Raw genomic sequence first — 18,526 nt, forward strand, 5'->3', positions numbered from 1 at the left:
TTTTTTTATTTATTTCTTACAAAATCAACTTCTACTCGATTGTACATTATACTATTAGCTATATGATAGTTTATTTAATTTATTTTTAAAGATATAACTTTGATATCATAAACTAACATAAATTATTTAATAAATAAATCACATCGAACAATAATCTAAAATAATCCAGATGATTTGAGCGATAAATATACGTTGAATGAAGATTACAATAAAGATTGAAATGACTAATTCTTGGTATTTGTGAAACAAATAATAGAAGGAAAGGTGAGTAATCAGGAAATTGCAAAAAAAATAAGTAGGGATAGAAGATAAAAAAGAAAACGAAAGAGGAAACTTATTTAATTAAGACAAAGACTTGAATCATTAATGCACGTTTATCTGCAATAGAAGTTAACATGAAATGTTGACAAGAAGAGAAAGTTTTTATATATCAGTAGAAAAGATTATTAACTTTTAAAGTAATTTTTAAAAATATTTTTTATATAATTTTTTATATATTTTTTATATAAGATCCAAATAAATATAATGTATTACTTATATATTTGATGGATTAAGTGAAAAATGTTTGCAAAAAGTATTGTGATTGAAATATTGCTTTATATTATTTATATTATTTGTTCAGTATATTGTGTTCACCATAATAGTATTACAGAATTGAACGAACAATTTATACGAAAATATTGTTGTTTTGATAATGTCGATAAAAACAATGAAAATTCTTGTAATTTAAAAAATTTCAATTGTACCTTGATGATAACTTCACAGAATATATTTGGTAACATATCTGATGTACCTTGTTGTTCATCTTACGCTGAAAGTGAGTATACAGTAAACAATACATATATTTCGATCAATATGTTTTTACATATTACATATAAAATACATATATGATGATTTTTGATAAAGATGATTTTTGTTTTTAAAATAACAAAAATACAAAAATTAACAATTTATTTATTTAAATTAATAAAATTTGCATTACACGAAAAAAATGAAAACAAAACAAACATTGGTTTAATTGAACAATTTGACTGACTAAAATTAAAAATATTTTCATATAAATTATCTTATCTCTTTCTATATAAATTATCATAATATTATAAAATGATATTTAATATATAACATATTGTTAATAATATTTTATTAAAAATAAAACAAATTATTTTATAAATAAAATGTGAATATTTGAAATATCTAATCTATAAATATCTTTAAATATTATATATGTTATAGGATACAGAGGATATAAAAAAAATTTGATATAAAATACAGACAAAAGTTTGAAGGGAGATATAAAATGATATAAATATTTCTTTTGTTAGTATAAAAAAGTAGCAGTTTCAAAATCAAGTCCTTTGAATAATTTAATTTCTTTAATCATCTATTAAAAAAGAATCTAATGAATTAACAGTTTTTATCAAAAATCTTTTACAAAAAAAAAGAATATTATATAATAAACAACTTTTATCTAAATATTTTTTTTTATTCTTTCATAGATACAGATTTAATCATATTTAAATAAAACAAATACTTTATACATTTATAATATATAATCTATAAATTAACGAACACTAATTTTAAATATATTGTTTATTAATCTCTTAATAATTTACATTAATTTATATATATAATATATATTATATATATATAATTTACAATAATTTACATTAATTTATAATTTTTAATTATTAATTTATAAATTGAATTTATTAATATTGTAACAATAAACTTCTAACTATTTGTTATCTTTATTTGATATCTTTATTAATGATTCTTAATGATTCATAATGATTAATGATTTTTTTCCATTTAATTATAATTATATAATTTTATGATATTTGAAAAAATAAAAATATTTATATTACCATAATAAAAAATATTTTTCTGTAAATTCTTTTTAATTTTGTAATAGATTAGCTATTACTCTAATATAGTATACTCTATTTTTAATATCTTAATATAATATATATGTAAATCTGTTATGTTTTCTTTTATTTAATTTTTTTCCTATTTTCTATTTATATTTTTTAGCAAATAATATTTCATTTATTATATTATACTATTATTATATTATTATATTATGTTATATTATGTTATTATATTATTATATTATTATTATATTACAGTTATTATTTATTAGTTTTTAAATTATTAAAATATAATATTTTCTTATAATATAAATGGTTATTTAATATTACGTTACTTACGTTAATTATAAAATACTCTGTCCATTTTCTAAAAAAAATTGTTAAGTATGACTTATAGTTTGATGACTTATGGATAGAAGTAGTAGTATATGCATTAAATTGTGTAATCAATCTGTGAACATGAATGATTAAAAATATTTCATAAATTATCACTAGAATTACAAAAGAATGATTTATTATTAAAATTTGAAACAATCTGATCACACGATTATCGTTATTATTATTATTTCTTTCAAGAATATAATCATTTCAATATAACATCATACAATTATATATTTTTAATAATAACTATGAATTTTTATAAAATGAATATGCTGAATATTCAAATATTCAATTAATATATTAAAAATATGTAATGAATAATGATCACAAATATTTAAATTTAATTATTTCTCACAAAGAAAATGTACGTGTATGTTTAAAATAATTTGAATAATTATTCTAAAATCAAAAAACTCATCGTCATATGAAAAAATTTCTTGATCTTTTGAAAAATTTGAAATTTAAAATCTATTATAACTTTTTTGAAAAGCTATATTAAATTTTCCTTTTCTATATGATTTTATAATCAAAATAAACATGTATGATGATCATTGAAATGATAATATTTTAATAATTTATTTTAATAATTAGAAATAGATTATTTTAATTAATTTTAATTATTTAATTATTTTAATTTTAATTATTTTAATTAATTTTAGATTAGAAATATTGTTCAAAATTTCTAGAATGTTACTTGTAATGATTATTGATTAATGATTATGATAATAATTTTAATAATTTTAATAGTAATCAAAGTTTAATCGATTACAATTCAATTCTAATATCGATAAAAGAAAAAAAAACTGAAAGGATACTATATGTTTCAGATTTTACATCCGAAGTAATCAACAAATTGAAACAAATAGAAATCAAGCAAGAACATAAAAATACCAATGCAAAAATACATACAAGATACTTCTATTGTATTTCTAATGGACAGATTTCTCAAACTTGGAATTGTAACGAGAATGACTATATTAAAAATTCCCCTATCGAACCGTTTAAAAATAATACAATGCATTGTGATAATATATTTTCTTCTTTGAATTTTTGGGGTGTCAATATAGTGATTTTTGCAAACATTATTTACATTATTCCTTATTTCATAGTCGTACTTATCTATTATATTATTCCGGATGTAAAAACGCGAGCTTATCACAAAGCTGTGATATCTTACAATGTTACACAAATTATCTTAAATATAATTATAATTGCGATAGGTACATGTATCCTATGTCATATCTCTATTCATTCCAATATTTACGTAATTTTGGGTTTGATACTCATGTTCCTTACCATATCCTCAACATCTTGGCTTTTCGTCATTTGTATTGACATGACATTGGTAATCACGCGATTCCGTTCTACATTACCGACCGATACGAATCAGCAGCAAGAAAGAAAGAAATTTTTAATCTATGCTATTTGTACTTGGACTAGTTCGTTGTTACCGACAGTTTTGGCTTGCGTCGCCGATTTGACAACGTTGCTTCCAATATCTTCACCTATCAGACCGAATTTCCACCGATTTAACGATGGTATAAATTTAACTGCTATTCTTTACGTAACAATATTTCCAGCTCTAACTTGTTTCGCGAATACCATACTTTTTTTGTACACCTTTTATAAAATGATTTTGATACGAAAATCAACATCTTTTGCGACCGAAAATAATGGTATAACAAAAATCAATGAAGCGAAAAAACAATTTATTGTTTATCTCAAATTATATCTCTTGATGGATTCACCCTGGATCACCAGCGGTCTTGCTGCTGCTTTTAACGAACTATGGATATTAAAATTTTTTCGAATGATCCAACCGATGCTTATGTTATTAGTAATTTTACCTCCAGGGACAATATCGAAACTTTTCAAGTGCAATTATATACTTCCTAAATGAAATTGAATGAATGAGGATAAAGAAAAAATGGATTAATGGAAAAATGTTTCTATATATATATATTTATTCTTTTATTTTTTAAAATCAGATTGAATATTAATATGTTGATTATTTGTTCATGAAGATTATAGGAGAATTCATGAATAAAAAAAGACTAAACGAAAATAACATTGTAAATAATTTAAAATCTATTATCATAAATTTTGGATATATGATACAAAACTGAAATGAAACATCTTTTATCCAAATATTTCCGATTTCAATTATATAATGACCAATATAATATAAAATTTAAATTAACATATTTAAAGATATTTGGAAAACATTAGCATAATGAATAATGAAAAATTATTAATTTATTTTTTATAATTTATTACATTTTTGTATAAATATATTGTATGTATTCTTTTACTAATATATTTTTTTCCTAATAAATGTCCATATTTAAAAATTTCTAGTTTTTCAATATTCACAAATTGGTTCTTTAACTGAATTTATCCAAAAAACTAATTATTATTTATAAGATTTTATTTTTTAATTAGTTTAAATAATTGATGTTTATATATATATATATATATATATATATATATATATCGATGAATTATATATATTATATTCTATAATATAATATAATATAATTATATTATCATAAATAATGAACAAAATAATTTTCAAAATCTAAAGTTTTTTTTATTATTTTAAAGTTATAATACTTTCTAACAAATTAGTATTGTCTTTTTTTTTTAAATCTTTAATTTGATCTATTTAAATAATGTTAATCAGTATTTAATAATTTTAAGTGTTTCATTAATGTTCATAACTATTTTTGAGTAATAATTTTTGTAGTACTAATAGTCAGAATCAAATATTGCTATAATAATATTGCTATAATTAATAGATAAAAAATATTCGATAAAGAATATTATTGTTCTTTTTACATCTTTCTATCTGTTTACTGAGAAATTAATACAATATATAGAATTTATATAGAATTTTTAATTTCTAATATATTAATTTTATAAATATACAGGATATATTATATATTAATATATTTGTTGGACAATGATGAATCAATATACTCGAAATCAATATATTGAATCAATATACTAGAAATTGAAACAAACATAAAAAGTTGATTGATTGAGAATATCTGTAAAAATTTTTTTATTAATAGACAATTAAAGTTTTAATAAAACGTTAATAAAACGAAAAATAAAATGAGATATAATATATCTATATATATTTTTTTATTTCGCATACATAACAATCCAAAAGATGATATAAAAATATTAAGATTTATTTATTAAGTCATAAACAATTAAATAAAGTTAAATAAAATAAAATATTAAACAAAACAAGACAGAGATAAAATAAAACAGCTCTATTTTTATGAACACTATCATCTAGATTTATATTATTATTATTATATTATTATTTGAAAGATATTTGAGATCTGTTTTCCTAAACATTCTTAGAAAAAAATGTTATCGTTAGAAATTTTTTTAAAGAAATTATTTTTACGAAATAAGTGAAACAATTGGATTTTTTTTACAGTTGTAATATATTTTAAAGAGTTTATTGAAAAAATAAGATAAATAAATCTCATCAAATATTACGTTAAATACTAGTTCTATTTTACAATATAATTATTAATATGATTATAAATATGATTATATAGAATTTATATATTCTATATGTATTCTGTATTCTATATATTTTATATATATACTCTATATATTCTATATATATTCTATATATGATTATATAGAAAAAATATAATAGATATTGTTATATTATTTGCTAATATTCAATATTTGAACGTTGAGCCATTAATGAACTCGCATCTTACACATTTATTTGAAGTAGCTATCGTTCTTTTATATATATTTACAAAAGAAAATCCCTCTTGCGTTAACCAAAAAACTGCTCTTGAACAGCTGTTTGGAATCGAAAGAACGTTGCTTGCAATCATTGAATTTATTATGCGCATGCGTACGTGCATAATACGCGCATGCGTATAATATATAAGAGTGATACGAACTAGCATTATAAGACATGTTATGACATTATTGCAAAAATTTTAACAAAAATATTTCAGAGATTAATACAAATAATTTTCTTTCATTTTGAAGTTAAGAATAAAAGTTACTTCAATAATTTATTATTCAAACTATACAAATAATTGTATAATACCAAACGGTTTAAATTATATGAAAGAAGATCAACTATAATAGTTACAAATAAATGTTATTCGCAACTATTTTAAATAAAATTATTACTTAAAATATATTATTATTCAAAATTTTAACTAATTATTTTTTTAATGCCAACTTCTGGCAATGGATTGTTCATCTGTGCATAGCAGATCGAATTGTAGTAAATACGATAGAGTTACGCAAATTGAGAGCTCGATGTCACGCGATTCCTTGAAGCACTGCTAGGATTACGTGACCCATATGAAGGAAACGCGCGAACAGTACACCGTCAATGCGATCCATCTCCACTGTGCCCGCAGATTTCGTAGCTCAATGTCGCAACAATACCAATTATTGGCTCACATTAGTATCAACTGACTTGCGATCTTGCGTATACGAAGAATATCAAAAGTATTCTATTACTTGTTCGGCGATTTAGTCATCTTATTGTAATTAGGACGGCATAATTCGATATTTCGTAGATTGTATTTTTCGTCGATTTTCGTTACAATACTTGTTGAGATAAATTTTTAGATTTGCAAAGTTCTTATGAACAAATATTTATTTGTGAAAATTTACTTAGAAATTTTCGAAATCTAAAATGTTTATTTTTCTTTTCTGAAAAGTATTTATTTTGAAAAAAATTTGACAATTTTATGACAAGAAAATTTTAACAAATTTTTATTTGAAATTTTTCGAACTTGTAATCAGTCAATAGTAATAATTATTTTTTTGGATTATGAAAAATTTAATTTTTATGTAAATTATTTATCTTTATTTTGAAAGATAAAAATAGCAAAAAATAAATAATTATCGAATATGATGAAGAATGATTAAAATAAGAACATATGTTATATTTTATAAAATTTACAGAAGAACAGGGAAAACATTCACTAAATAATAGTAAAAATAGCAATTATAATCAATGCACTCTATTTTGAAAAATAAGAATAATGAAAAATTAATTTATTTATTACAGACAAAGATAAATATAAAATTCATCATTTTTATCAATAGTATGTGTCAATTTTTCACAAGATACATAATTTTTTTTAATAAAATTAAATGACCAATATGTTATAAGAATTTGAATAACATATATTCTTTTTTATTTCTTTATCGCTGTTTATTATTTTTTCTATGCAATTTTTAAAATTTTAATAAAATTTTAATGATAATTTGTATACATAAAAAGCATAATGAATTTTATTAAATAATATCTATAATTAATGTTGTTTTAAAAATACAATTGCAAAGAATTATTTACTAATCTTTTAAACAAAATTAAATTATTATAATTACATATATATTATATATGTAGTTTACAAAGAAAAATTGATTAGATATATCTAAACAAAGAATTGTTATTAAGAAAAGCTTTTATTTACAATTCTTATCTAACAATACTTAACTGTTATGACACAGTAAAAAAAAAATAGTAAAAATAATTTAAATTATTACAATAATATAATTTAAATATATATACCATTATAATAATTTCAACCACATTTAAATATAAATCTTAAAAATCGTAGTAAAGATTTAAATATAAATACGACTACATATAAATAATAATAGTGATATTATGGTAATATATATATTAATGGTATGGTAATATATATATATATTAATGGATTAATGGTAATATATATATATCACTTAATTCTTTTAATTGATAACAACAAATTATTTGTTATCTATTGCAAATTGTTTAAGTGACGAAGTCTTTAAAAATACAAATTACAAAAATTGAAATTAGATTTAAATCTAATCCAAAAAATGATTGAAAAAATAAAATTGTTGAAAAAAAATGATTTTAAAAATGAATTTAAGTTTTTAAAACGATATTAATAAAAACGATAAAAATGCAAAACATAAAAATAATATAATCGGAACTATGAACATTTATACATGAAATCTCATGTATAAAAATTAATTAATATGTGTGTATAATAATATATTATATAACATAAATATATTATATAATAAATAAATAATAAATATATATAATATACATGTGTGTAACATAAATAAACATAAATGATATCTAAACTTTAAAATAATAGAAGTCAAAAATATCAAAAATATTCAAATATTCGAAAAATATAAAATCCTCAATTTTCAATTATTTTTAGAAAATAAAGATATTATAAATAAAGATATTAAAAATTTGTTTTGTTATTTGTTTTCATAAATCAAATTTTATAAAATAAAAAGTAAATATGAGCTATAGAAAAGACTTTATATATATATTGAAACATATTGCAATGCAGTACAATCGATTCAAGTGACAAATTTAAGTCAATACATAAAACTAGAAGTGACAGAGAGATGTTTTATCCTCGTTATGTATAAATCATAAATTTAAATCATTGATTTAAACTTATCATTAAAATCGATGTCTACTGTATTGTTATAGAAACAAGCTTAAAAGTTTAAAAAAAAATCACAATTCTCAAATCATAATTTGAGGATCATCAATAGTACATCATATCAATATTTGTATAATAAAATAAAATTCATTATTATTATTCAAAATTATTAAAATTCTTCATTACAAACATAAGGAAATATCCACATAATACATAATACAATTCGAAAAAAAATCTAAAAAGAAAATGGAATTGATAGATTGAAATTTTATAATTATTTTAATTAAAAAATTTGTACGGAAAAAGAATTCTCTAATAAAAATAATATGATCTATTATATTCAGCAAGTGAAGTTATAGCGTATTCTTACGAGAATGTAAATTAGTCGCAGTGGGGTGGTACTGGTGTCTCCGAAGAAAAGTTGAGGGCGGGGTCAACCGATACCAATTGGTATAAAATCCTCGCTGGCGAAAAGCAACGGTACCCAGTTGTTACACGGATAGTCAGAACGTCATTAACTTTTTAGTCGTCATGGATTATAAAGTAATCATTCATTTCTGTTTTTTTTTTCTTTTTCAATTAGTCCAATATATAGTAATTGATTAATATTCGAATTTCAAGGTATATGAGAGATTATTGCTCTATAGTATTTATGATAGTGTAATTTATGAATTGATTTTTCTTTATATATTATATTAAAATATTCACTATAGTTAATAAAAATATAATTTTATTTAATATTTATTTAGCTTTTGTACACAATATATGGAAAAATTTAAAATCTTAAAAAATATTCAAATATAATTATAATTGATTATAATCACTAATAAATAATAAATAATAAATAATAATAGTATTTGTAAACATAAAATATTTATATTACATTTATATGTTAAATTTGTCCATTACTTAATTTATTATTTATTGAATTAAAAACTATATACATTAAATAAATCTATATTTATATTAATTGCAATAAGTATTTAACATATATAAAGTCAACTAATTTAATAATATAATAAGAAAAATATACAAGATATTATAGAAACATCTGAGAAATCGATTCTATTGATATATAAAAATTTCGATTGAGATCTATTTATTAAGTTATAATAAAATTTGTATTAGATGAAACGAAACTGAAATTATTTATAACTTTATAAATAAACCCTTGACATTTTTGTATATCAAGTTTCATCTTTTTTCTTTGGCTTTTAAACTTCTAAAAATGTTTCATAAATATATTAACATAGATTATTAATCTCTTATATAATCATGGTATTCGAATGTTGTACACAACTATTGTACATAATTATACAGATAATTCATATTTTGCAAGATATTTAGATTATTAGATATTTGGTTATTATTTATTTATTGGTTCTAACTATATATATAAACGAATACAAATTTAAATATATTTATTTAAGTACACTGTTTGATTAATTTATTTTTCATTTAGATTATTGGGTACTTGGCTACTATCCTAACTGTCACTCATGCAGGAATAATCGGACCAAGTGCAGGAATAATCACTCCCAGTGGAGCTACAGTAGCAACAGCGCTACCACCAACTGCGACTGTTGTCAGAACCGAAAATTTCGATCCGAATCCTCAATATAGTTTCAGTTATAGCGTAGCTGATGGTCTTACAGGTACGTATTTTTTTTACCTGGTCAAATACTTAAGAACACAATACTTAAGAACACAAAGGTTAATTATAAGCCTAAATGGAGAATTCAAGAACTTAAGTATAAGTCGTATTCTTTGAAATTTAAGTATTTCAAGAATCTTTTTATTGTTAAATTATATTAAACCTCTAGTTGACAAATCAATTGAATAATTACTTCAATAATTTTCAATCAATACCTAATTGATTTATTAATTGAAATCTTAAATAAGAAAAAAATTCTTATAAATTTTAATAAATTTTAATATAAATTTTATTGATTGATTTTTCCAATTTTACTTTCCCTTTTTATACTTTCCAATATTAAAAAAGATAAATAATAATATATATTAATAATAATATCTTTTCTCATATGACTATAAGTTGAAACTGAAAGTGATCAATTTATAAGTTTTTAATATTATATTTCTTAATTATATTTCTTAATATGTTAAGAATTTCATTTTAGCATGATATGAATAGAAAAACAGAATATTAATTATCTTTGTTTTTGTTAAATAGATTTATAAAATTATGAAATTTATGTAATTTATTTTTATTAACAAAATCGATTCAATTTTTACAAATAAAAAATTACACAACAAAAATTACAAGTTTCATATTCTACAATAAAAAATAATAATTCTCTTTTTTATAATAATATACGTATGTATCTATTATTTAAACAATTCCTACATTCATCTAAAATGATATGAATATATTAAAAATTAGATTTAGTTAGGCAAATGCCATTGTTAGTATTACATTTGTCTATTTACATTTGTCTATTTATACTACATTTTTTTTTATTTCATATAATTTGAATGATTGAAAATATAAATTATTTTATTTTGTATTTATTTAACTATTGCATTATTTAACTATTTAATCTGCATTGATTTCTAAAAGAATAAAATATTTTTTGAATATAGAACAATAACAATTGAAGATAATAACAATATCATAATATAAATTCAAAAAAAGACAATTTTTCCAATTTATTTAATATTATATTCATTCTATTTATTAATTTTTTGTAGGATAAGAAATATATTTTTAAACTTTTCTCAATTTGATATACATAATCTTTAAAGTAAAAATTTTTATTCACTTGAAATAATAATACATTTTGATATTTGTTATAATTTATTATTTATTTAAAAAAGAAAAATATATTTAAAAATTATATATACTATTAATAATAATTAATTAATAATAATTAAATAATTAAAAATATTTATGTTAACAAAAAATCATTTCAATAGCTAATCATTAATGACATTATTCTATAAATGATAATTTTTAATTATCACATTGACCGATTTTTATTAGTCACAAATATGACTAGTTATATCTATTTTAATAAAAATTTTAAATAAAAAAATCAAAGCTAATTGATATTTGATATATTTAAAACTCATTATTAAGTTCCATTTGCAATAATTGAAAATAGGAATTCTAATCAACATTAAAATCAGAAAAAAATCTAAATATTAAAACAGATATTTCTATATTAAATATTTTCATATCAAGTAAAATTTTGATAAAATCGTATGATAACACAAACCGATTGAGAAACACTGAGGTAAATGAAAAAAGACGAAGAAAAAAATATGAGAACTCACTAACGAACTGATTCTACATAATTTAAAGGTGACAACAAAGCGCAAGAGGAAACTCGTAACGGCGACGTGGTTCAAGGTAGTTATAGCTTAATAGAACCAGATGGTTCTCGTCGAGTGGTTTCATATGCTGCCGATCCTATCAACGGTTTCAATGCTGTTGTTCAGAAAGACCCTAGCATCACGGTCAAGACTGCGATCGCTGCAACACCGGTTGCTCCTGTTGCGGCAGCCGTGCGACCTGTTGTCGCATCTCCTGTGATTGCACGACCAACATCGGTTATCGCCACAGCTGCGCCTGCTGTAGCTGTTCGTCCACAGGTATATTACGCGCGATTCTTTTTTTTATTTATTTTGCTTCAGGGAAAAATTGATTTTTGAAATATAGAAAGAAAAATGAATTTTGAAATATAAAAAAATAATATATAAAATTTTGAAAGATATAAAAATGTAGAATAAATAAAAATATAGAAATAAATATAAATATAATGTCTTGATAGATTTTAATAATTTTTAAATATAAAATTTTGAATAAATTTTTCTATAAGTGGAATTCAAATAAGAATAATAAATGATGAAAAAATAAAAAAAAATAAAACAAAATATTTTTGTTCAAGATTTTGAAAAAATCAAAATTAAAAACTTTTTCAAATTGATTGATTAATTTTTTAATTATTGATAAAAAATTATTCTACACATGAAAATAAATAAAAAATATAGAATGAAATTTTATTATTTAAATATTAAATATTGTTTCTTATTTTTAAAAAAATTGGGATTGAATATCATATTGTCAAAAAATTATATAATGGATGATTTTTAAAATTCGTATTTTCAATAATTAATTTTTAAACAAAATAAAATTAAATATATAATTTTTATTTATTTTATATATATGAACAATAATATAATTTCTATTGATAATTCATTCGTATCTAATTTTATTTATAATCAAAAAATTTTCAAATTTTTTCAAAAACAAAACTTCTACGGAAAAAATTTTATTTTATTTATTGTTTTCTTAACATTATATTCCAGTAATATTTGGTTATGAAAATATTTCAGTTTTCTATTATTCGTTTTAACTTATTTCTTCTCTCTTAGATAAATCAAAACTTAATATTCAGATTTATTCTTACTTAATATTCTTTTTTCTTACTTAATATTCTTACTTAATATTCTTACTTAATATTCAGATTTATTCTTACTACTTAATATTCAGAACTTAATATTCAGAATCCAAAATGACTTTTTTTTTAAGCCTTTATTTATTTTACCAAGAATTAAAATTTTAACAAATTTTGATTTCTGGAAATTCTTCAAATTCAAATTAACTATCCAATAACAATAAATTATTTTTTTGGATTACAAAAAATTTAATTTGCTAATTATTTTATAATATTAATTATTTTTTACTTGAGTTTCAAATTAGAATTTCAAATTATAATTTATCTTCAAGTTTTAAGAATTCAAAATTTCATGGATTTCAAAGAATTTTAATTAACCCATTAATCCATTCCTACTCGTTTCAAATTTTCTTTAATCCCGCTATTACAAATAGTCAATTGTTAAATCAAATCTATTAATTTTACTTTTTTCTCATTTTTTTCCATAGACTGCCCTCTTAAGTACTCCCTTACTACGACAACCGTTGCTTGCTGGGCCAGCAGTAGCTGCGACGAACGTAGTTGCCGCTAATACAGGATTAGTAGGTCTCGGTGTTGGTCTCGGATTAAGACCAGGCTCCCTCTATGGTACGCAAGCTCTATTAGCAGGTGCTTATGGTACCGGAGGCATCGTTAAGGTTCATTAAATATCGGTATAACGATATACAATTCAACTCAGCTCTATTCAATTCGACACGGCATTACTTTATTTCTTTCAATTTTAATCTACTTTGCTCTAACATTCGCATAAATAAGAGATCGCGTTATCTTCGAAAATATTGAATATTTAATTATATATAGATAATTAAATAGATTATCAATTTTTATATTTTACTTCTTTTTATACTATTATTTTGATATGCATATATAATTCTTATAATAAAAATTTATATTATACTTGATCATCATTGATAAGATATCAATCAGAAAAACTTAATCTATTTTCGTTTCAACATTTTCATTATAATAAGAATTCCGGAACAGCTATTACATAGTCAGTTGATACAAATATATTTATGGCAAGCAATATTTTCTTATCTTAAGAATAATTATATTAAATTGGTTAATTTAATTTACTCAAAGAGCAAAGTTGAGGTCGTAAGGATAAATATACATAAGAAAAAGTTTATGTATGCATTATATGCATTCTGTGACACAAATAGATGATTCCATTATCACACGACGATGCGTATTCTATAGATTATGAGTTTCGTTAACGAAGGAAATCAATTAAACTCATTAGGAGGCAAATCTTTATCTACTGCTTCTATTTACTCATTAGTTATACTCATTCGCCTATCATACTCGTAAATCTCCAAAGATTTAGAAGGGGTATACTAAATAGTTATTTTCCAAGATTTAGATATAATTAACGCGCTACGGTTTTTTCCATTCGAAATAAGTACTTCTTTTTTAAAGAAATATATCTGTAAAGACTTTGAATACAAAATAAACGTATTATTTAGCAAATATCTAAAACCGTTTAAATTTGCATTATCCTTCAAAAAAATTTGCTTTGCATTAATTCAATGTTTCTCAATTTTTTTTTTTAATATTTTTCAAAATTAATTAAATTCTAAGAATACACCATAATTTTTAAGATGATTTTATTTACTTGAAATAATAACGTATTTAATATAATTTAATATTTATTTTAAAAAAAAGATAATTAAAAAATATACTAAATATAAATATAAAAATATAATATTATTGGAGATCGATTGAAATCTGATTTTTAGATTTGCGAAATTTAAATTTGTAAGGTCTCAAAATTTTCAAAACTTTCAAAACTAGAATGCTTATGCTTATTTTTTTTTTTTCCTAATAATTATTTTATATTTATTCATTTAAAAATCATAATTTTAACAAAATTTGATTTCTGGAATTTTTCAAACTCAAGTTAATATAATTCATAGTTAATCAATAACAACAATTATATCTTTCGGTTTATGAAAAATTTAATTTAATTTTTGTATAAATTATTATTTAACTAAATTTTGAGAATTTCGAATTATAAAAATAAAAAATTTTAAAATTCAAAATTTTTTAAATTCTGAAGGATCTCAAATAATATCTAAATATTTGCAAAAAATATGTATTTAAATCTTAGATAGAAAATAATCTATAACTAATAACTAATTATTGATTTTTTTGCCATTATATATAAATATTAAATATCTTTATAAATTTTAATTATAAAATCGCGACCGATTGAAAAACGTTGTATTAATTCAAAGTAAAATAAAATAATAAAATAATAAATAAAAAAAAAAGCGAAAAATTTATCATTGATGTTGCAGATGCGAATGAAATGCATACGCAGAAAATGAACAAAAGAACCTATCGACTCCTTCATTCAAAATTAACATTTTCAACTCAGCCACGTAAAATTTTACACTGCATACTTGAAAACTATACGCTTTCACATTCGATTGTAGCACTTTGGAGATATTGTAATCAAAATTTATATGTTATTTAATATGGCATCACAGATTTTTATAAATTTGCGCTTCAACAATCACATAATTCATTAAAATCTTTTACTTTCTAAAAGTATAATTACAAAAACGACGATAAAGAAATTCGAATTTTAATTAATTTGAATTATTAATATAAAGAAAGGCGAATTATATATTATAAATTAAAAATTGAATTATACAAAATAAATTATATAAAATAAATTATATAAATAACTATTTTCTTCAGAGAAAAATATATAATAATTCACGAAAATATTCGAACACTATCGTATAGAGAAATTTACTTGTAATCCAAAAATTTTAATTTTAATGGAAGTTTATGCATGTATAGAATTTAATGGATTATATATATATATATGAAGCAATATTTTCATTAATGAAAAATTTAAAAAGATGAAATCAATCCAAATTTTGATATTTTTCTAATTTTAAATATTATTTTATCTGGGAATTATTTTTATAACAATAATTAAATTTTGAATATTTTGTAATTTAAAATTTTCTTATATTTTAAATTAATTTTCCTATATTTTATTAGAGAGTTTTTTTTAAAAAACAAAAAAAATATTAAATGTGAAACTTTGATTTCATCTTTTTCTTCAAGTGATATTAAAAAAACTGCATTATACTTATTATGTAATATATACTTACAAATATTATTTTATATACACTAAATTATATTATACATTATATTATATATAGCAAAAATAAATATATTTTTATTTTTTAAATAAATTTTTTGTTTTTAATGAAATTTTGTAAATATATAGAACATAATGGGTTACAAATGAAGCAATTTTTTTTACTGATAAATATCATTTTAAGCATATAAAATATAAAATTACACAAAATTTTAATGCAGTTAAATTTTTTTATACATAATTCCTTTACACAAATAGTGCGAGATAAAATAAATTAGATATTTAAATTACAAAATATTCATAATTTAGTGCTCTATTCTTCTGTAAAAAAATTCCCAAATAAAATTGTATTTAAAACTTACTTGTATTTTAAAAATATGTTAGCATTTTTTATAGATTAATTTCACTTTCTTAAAAAAACAAAAAATTACTCTATATATATATATAATAATGCTTTACAAATTTTCATTAAAATTAAAATTTTTTGATTACACTAATTTCTTTAAGATATTGTACTTTCATTCTTATTGTATGTATAAATAAAACAGAAAAATTAAAATTGGACATAGAATTGGATTAAATTTTAATATAAAATAAACTAAATAATAGAATATCATAAATTTAAATGTATAGAATATCATAAATTCTATATTATCAAATAAATATCTTATTATTTTAAAACAATAATTGATAATAAATTAATGAATAATTTATTTCAAAAATAAAAAATTAGAAATTGAATTATTATTATATTCTTATTATTTTATAATATAAATATAATATAAAAAGCATTTTTCATAACAACCAAAAATCTTAATATATTTCTCTGCCAATTTAAAATGGTTGCAAATTTCAATATAAAAAAAAATATGTACATATGTATATATATGCATAAATTGCTTTTACATATTCAAAAAATTAATTAAACAAGATAAAAATCCATAAATTGAAATGTATTCTCCGATACAAAAATACTAGTAAAATAATAAATTCAGAATAATAAATTCTATTAATAAATTTAATGAATGATCTTTATAAATTAATAAATTATTGTTAAAAAAACTGTAAATTTATTATAAAATTAATAATTTTCATATAATATAAATTAATATTATATTAACTATAAGAATAATTAATTATTAGAAGAGTTTTTTGAAAATTAATATTTAAATAGTTTATATTAAAATTCGTATTCAATTGAAGTTTATAGATTTATAGTCCATCACAATTTTTATATACTATTTTTTATAAAAGTTTAAATACACATGATATCTAAAATCTAGATCACTTGAATATTTCAGTTGTTATATTACAAAAATATACATTAGAAAAAATTTATATTGTATCAAGGACATATAATTTGATTTTCATAGTTTTTTGATAGGTAAATATGTAAAAGTTATATAAAAATTATCTTCCCTTTTTAAAGGAAATGATATATTTTTTTATATATTTAATAAAATGTTTTAAAACGCATAAAATAATCCATGATTCAAGATTATACAAAAAAATTTACTTTATATAAACATTCGAATATTTTATTTATATAAGCATGTTTATTCAGTTTCTTGAAAATTTCTTGTAATATAAAGATTGTAGTTTAACAAATTTTTCTGTTATAATATAAATGCGTTGTTTTTCTCATAATTCGATAAATATAGATTATCTATTTTTTTTCAATTTTGAATAATACATTTTAAAAAATACAAGAACAAATATAGATAGATAGAATATTATAAACTAACAATAAAATTCATTGATATGAAATGAATATTGAAACATATAATATTTGTTTGTATATTATTGCAGCATTAACAGAACAATCTTATCTCTCATATAAAGTAAAATATTTTCTTTTGTAGTTAAATGATGAATCATAAATTCTTATATATGTCTTAAAACATCTAATAGATAATAAAAAACATATCATTCCAAAAAAAAAAACAAAGTTAACTTTTAAATGACGTGTTTACCTATTAAAAAACTATTTACATTAAATTATATATGATGCAATTTTATTCCTAATATTTTTTTCTATCATTAATAAGAATCAAGATAAATATTCAGATAGTTTTTTTTAAAGATCTCACCGTGTATATTTAGCATTTATCAAATTTTTATATTTTAAATATAATTTCGCTTTGGAATATTTTTTGTAACAGAATAATATGAATTTGAAATAAAATATTTACATAAAAAATATAACATGAAATATATTATTAAATTAAATAG

General features: G+C 19.8%; 2 protein-coding genes across 2 annotated transcripts; both read left to right on the forward strand.

The window, feature by feature from the left end:
* Window positions 1–349: 349 nt before the first annotated feature.
* On the forward strand, window positions 350–4,592 carry LOC107993685 (uncharacterized). The gene is made up of 2 exons (XM_017050223.2): window positions 350–817; window positions 3,077–4,592. The coding sequence occupies exons 1-2, from the start codon at window positions 562–564 to the stop codon at window positions 4,147–4,149; spliced, it is 1,329 nt and encodes a 442-aa protein (XP_016905712.1). The 5' UTR covers window positions 350–561; the 3' UTR covers window positions 4,150–4,592.
* Window positions 4,593–9,106: 4,514 nt separating this feature from the next.
* On the forward strand, window positions 9,107–14,643 carry LOC107993682 (cuticle protein 7-like). Its single transcript, XM_017050222.3, has 4 exons — window positions 9,107–9,259; window positions 10,179–10,371; window positions 12,039–12,328; window positions 13,623–14,643. Exons 1-4 carry the CDS (start codon window positions 9,248–9,250, stop codon window positions 13,818–13,820), a joined length of 693 nt encoding a protein of 230 aa, XP_016905711.1. The 5' UTR covers window positions 9,107–9,247; the 3' UTR covers window positions 13,821–14,643.
* Window positions 14,644–18,526: the final 3,883 nt, after the last annotated feature.

The sequence above is a fragment of the Apis cerana genome, linkage group LG16, assembly GCF_029169275.1.
Source record: "Apis cerana isolate GH-2021 linkage group LG16, AcerK_1.0, whole genome shotgun sequence".
Classification (NCBI taxonomy): Eukaryota; Metazoa; Arthropoda; class Insecta; order Hymenoptera; family Apidae; genus Apis; species Apis cerana.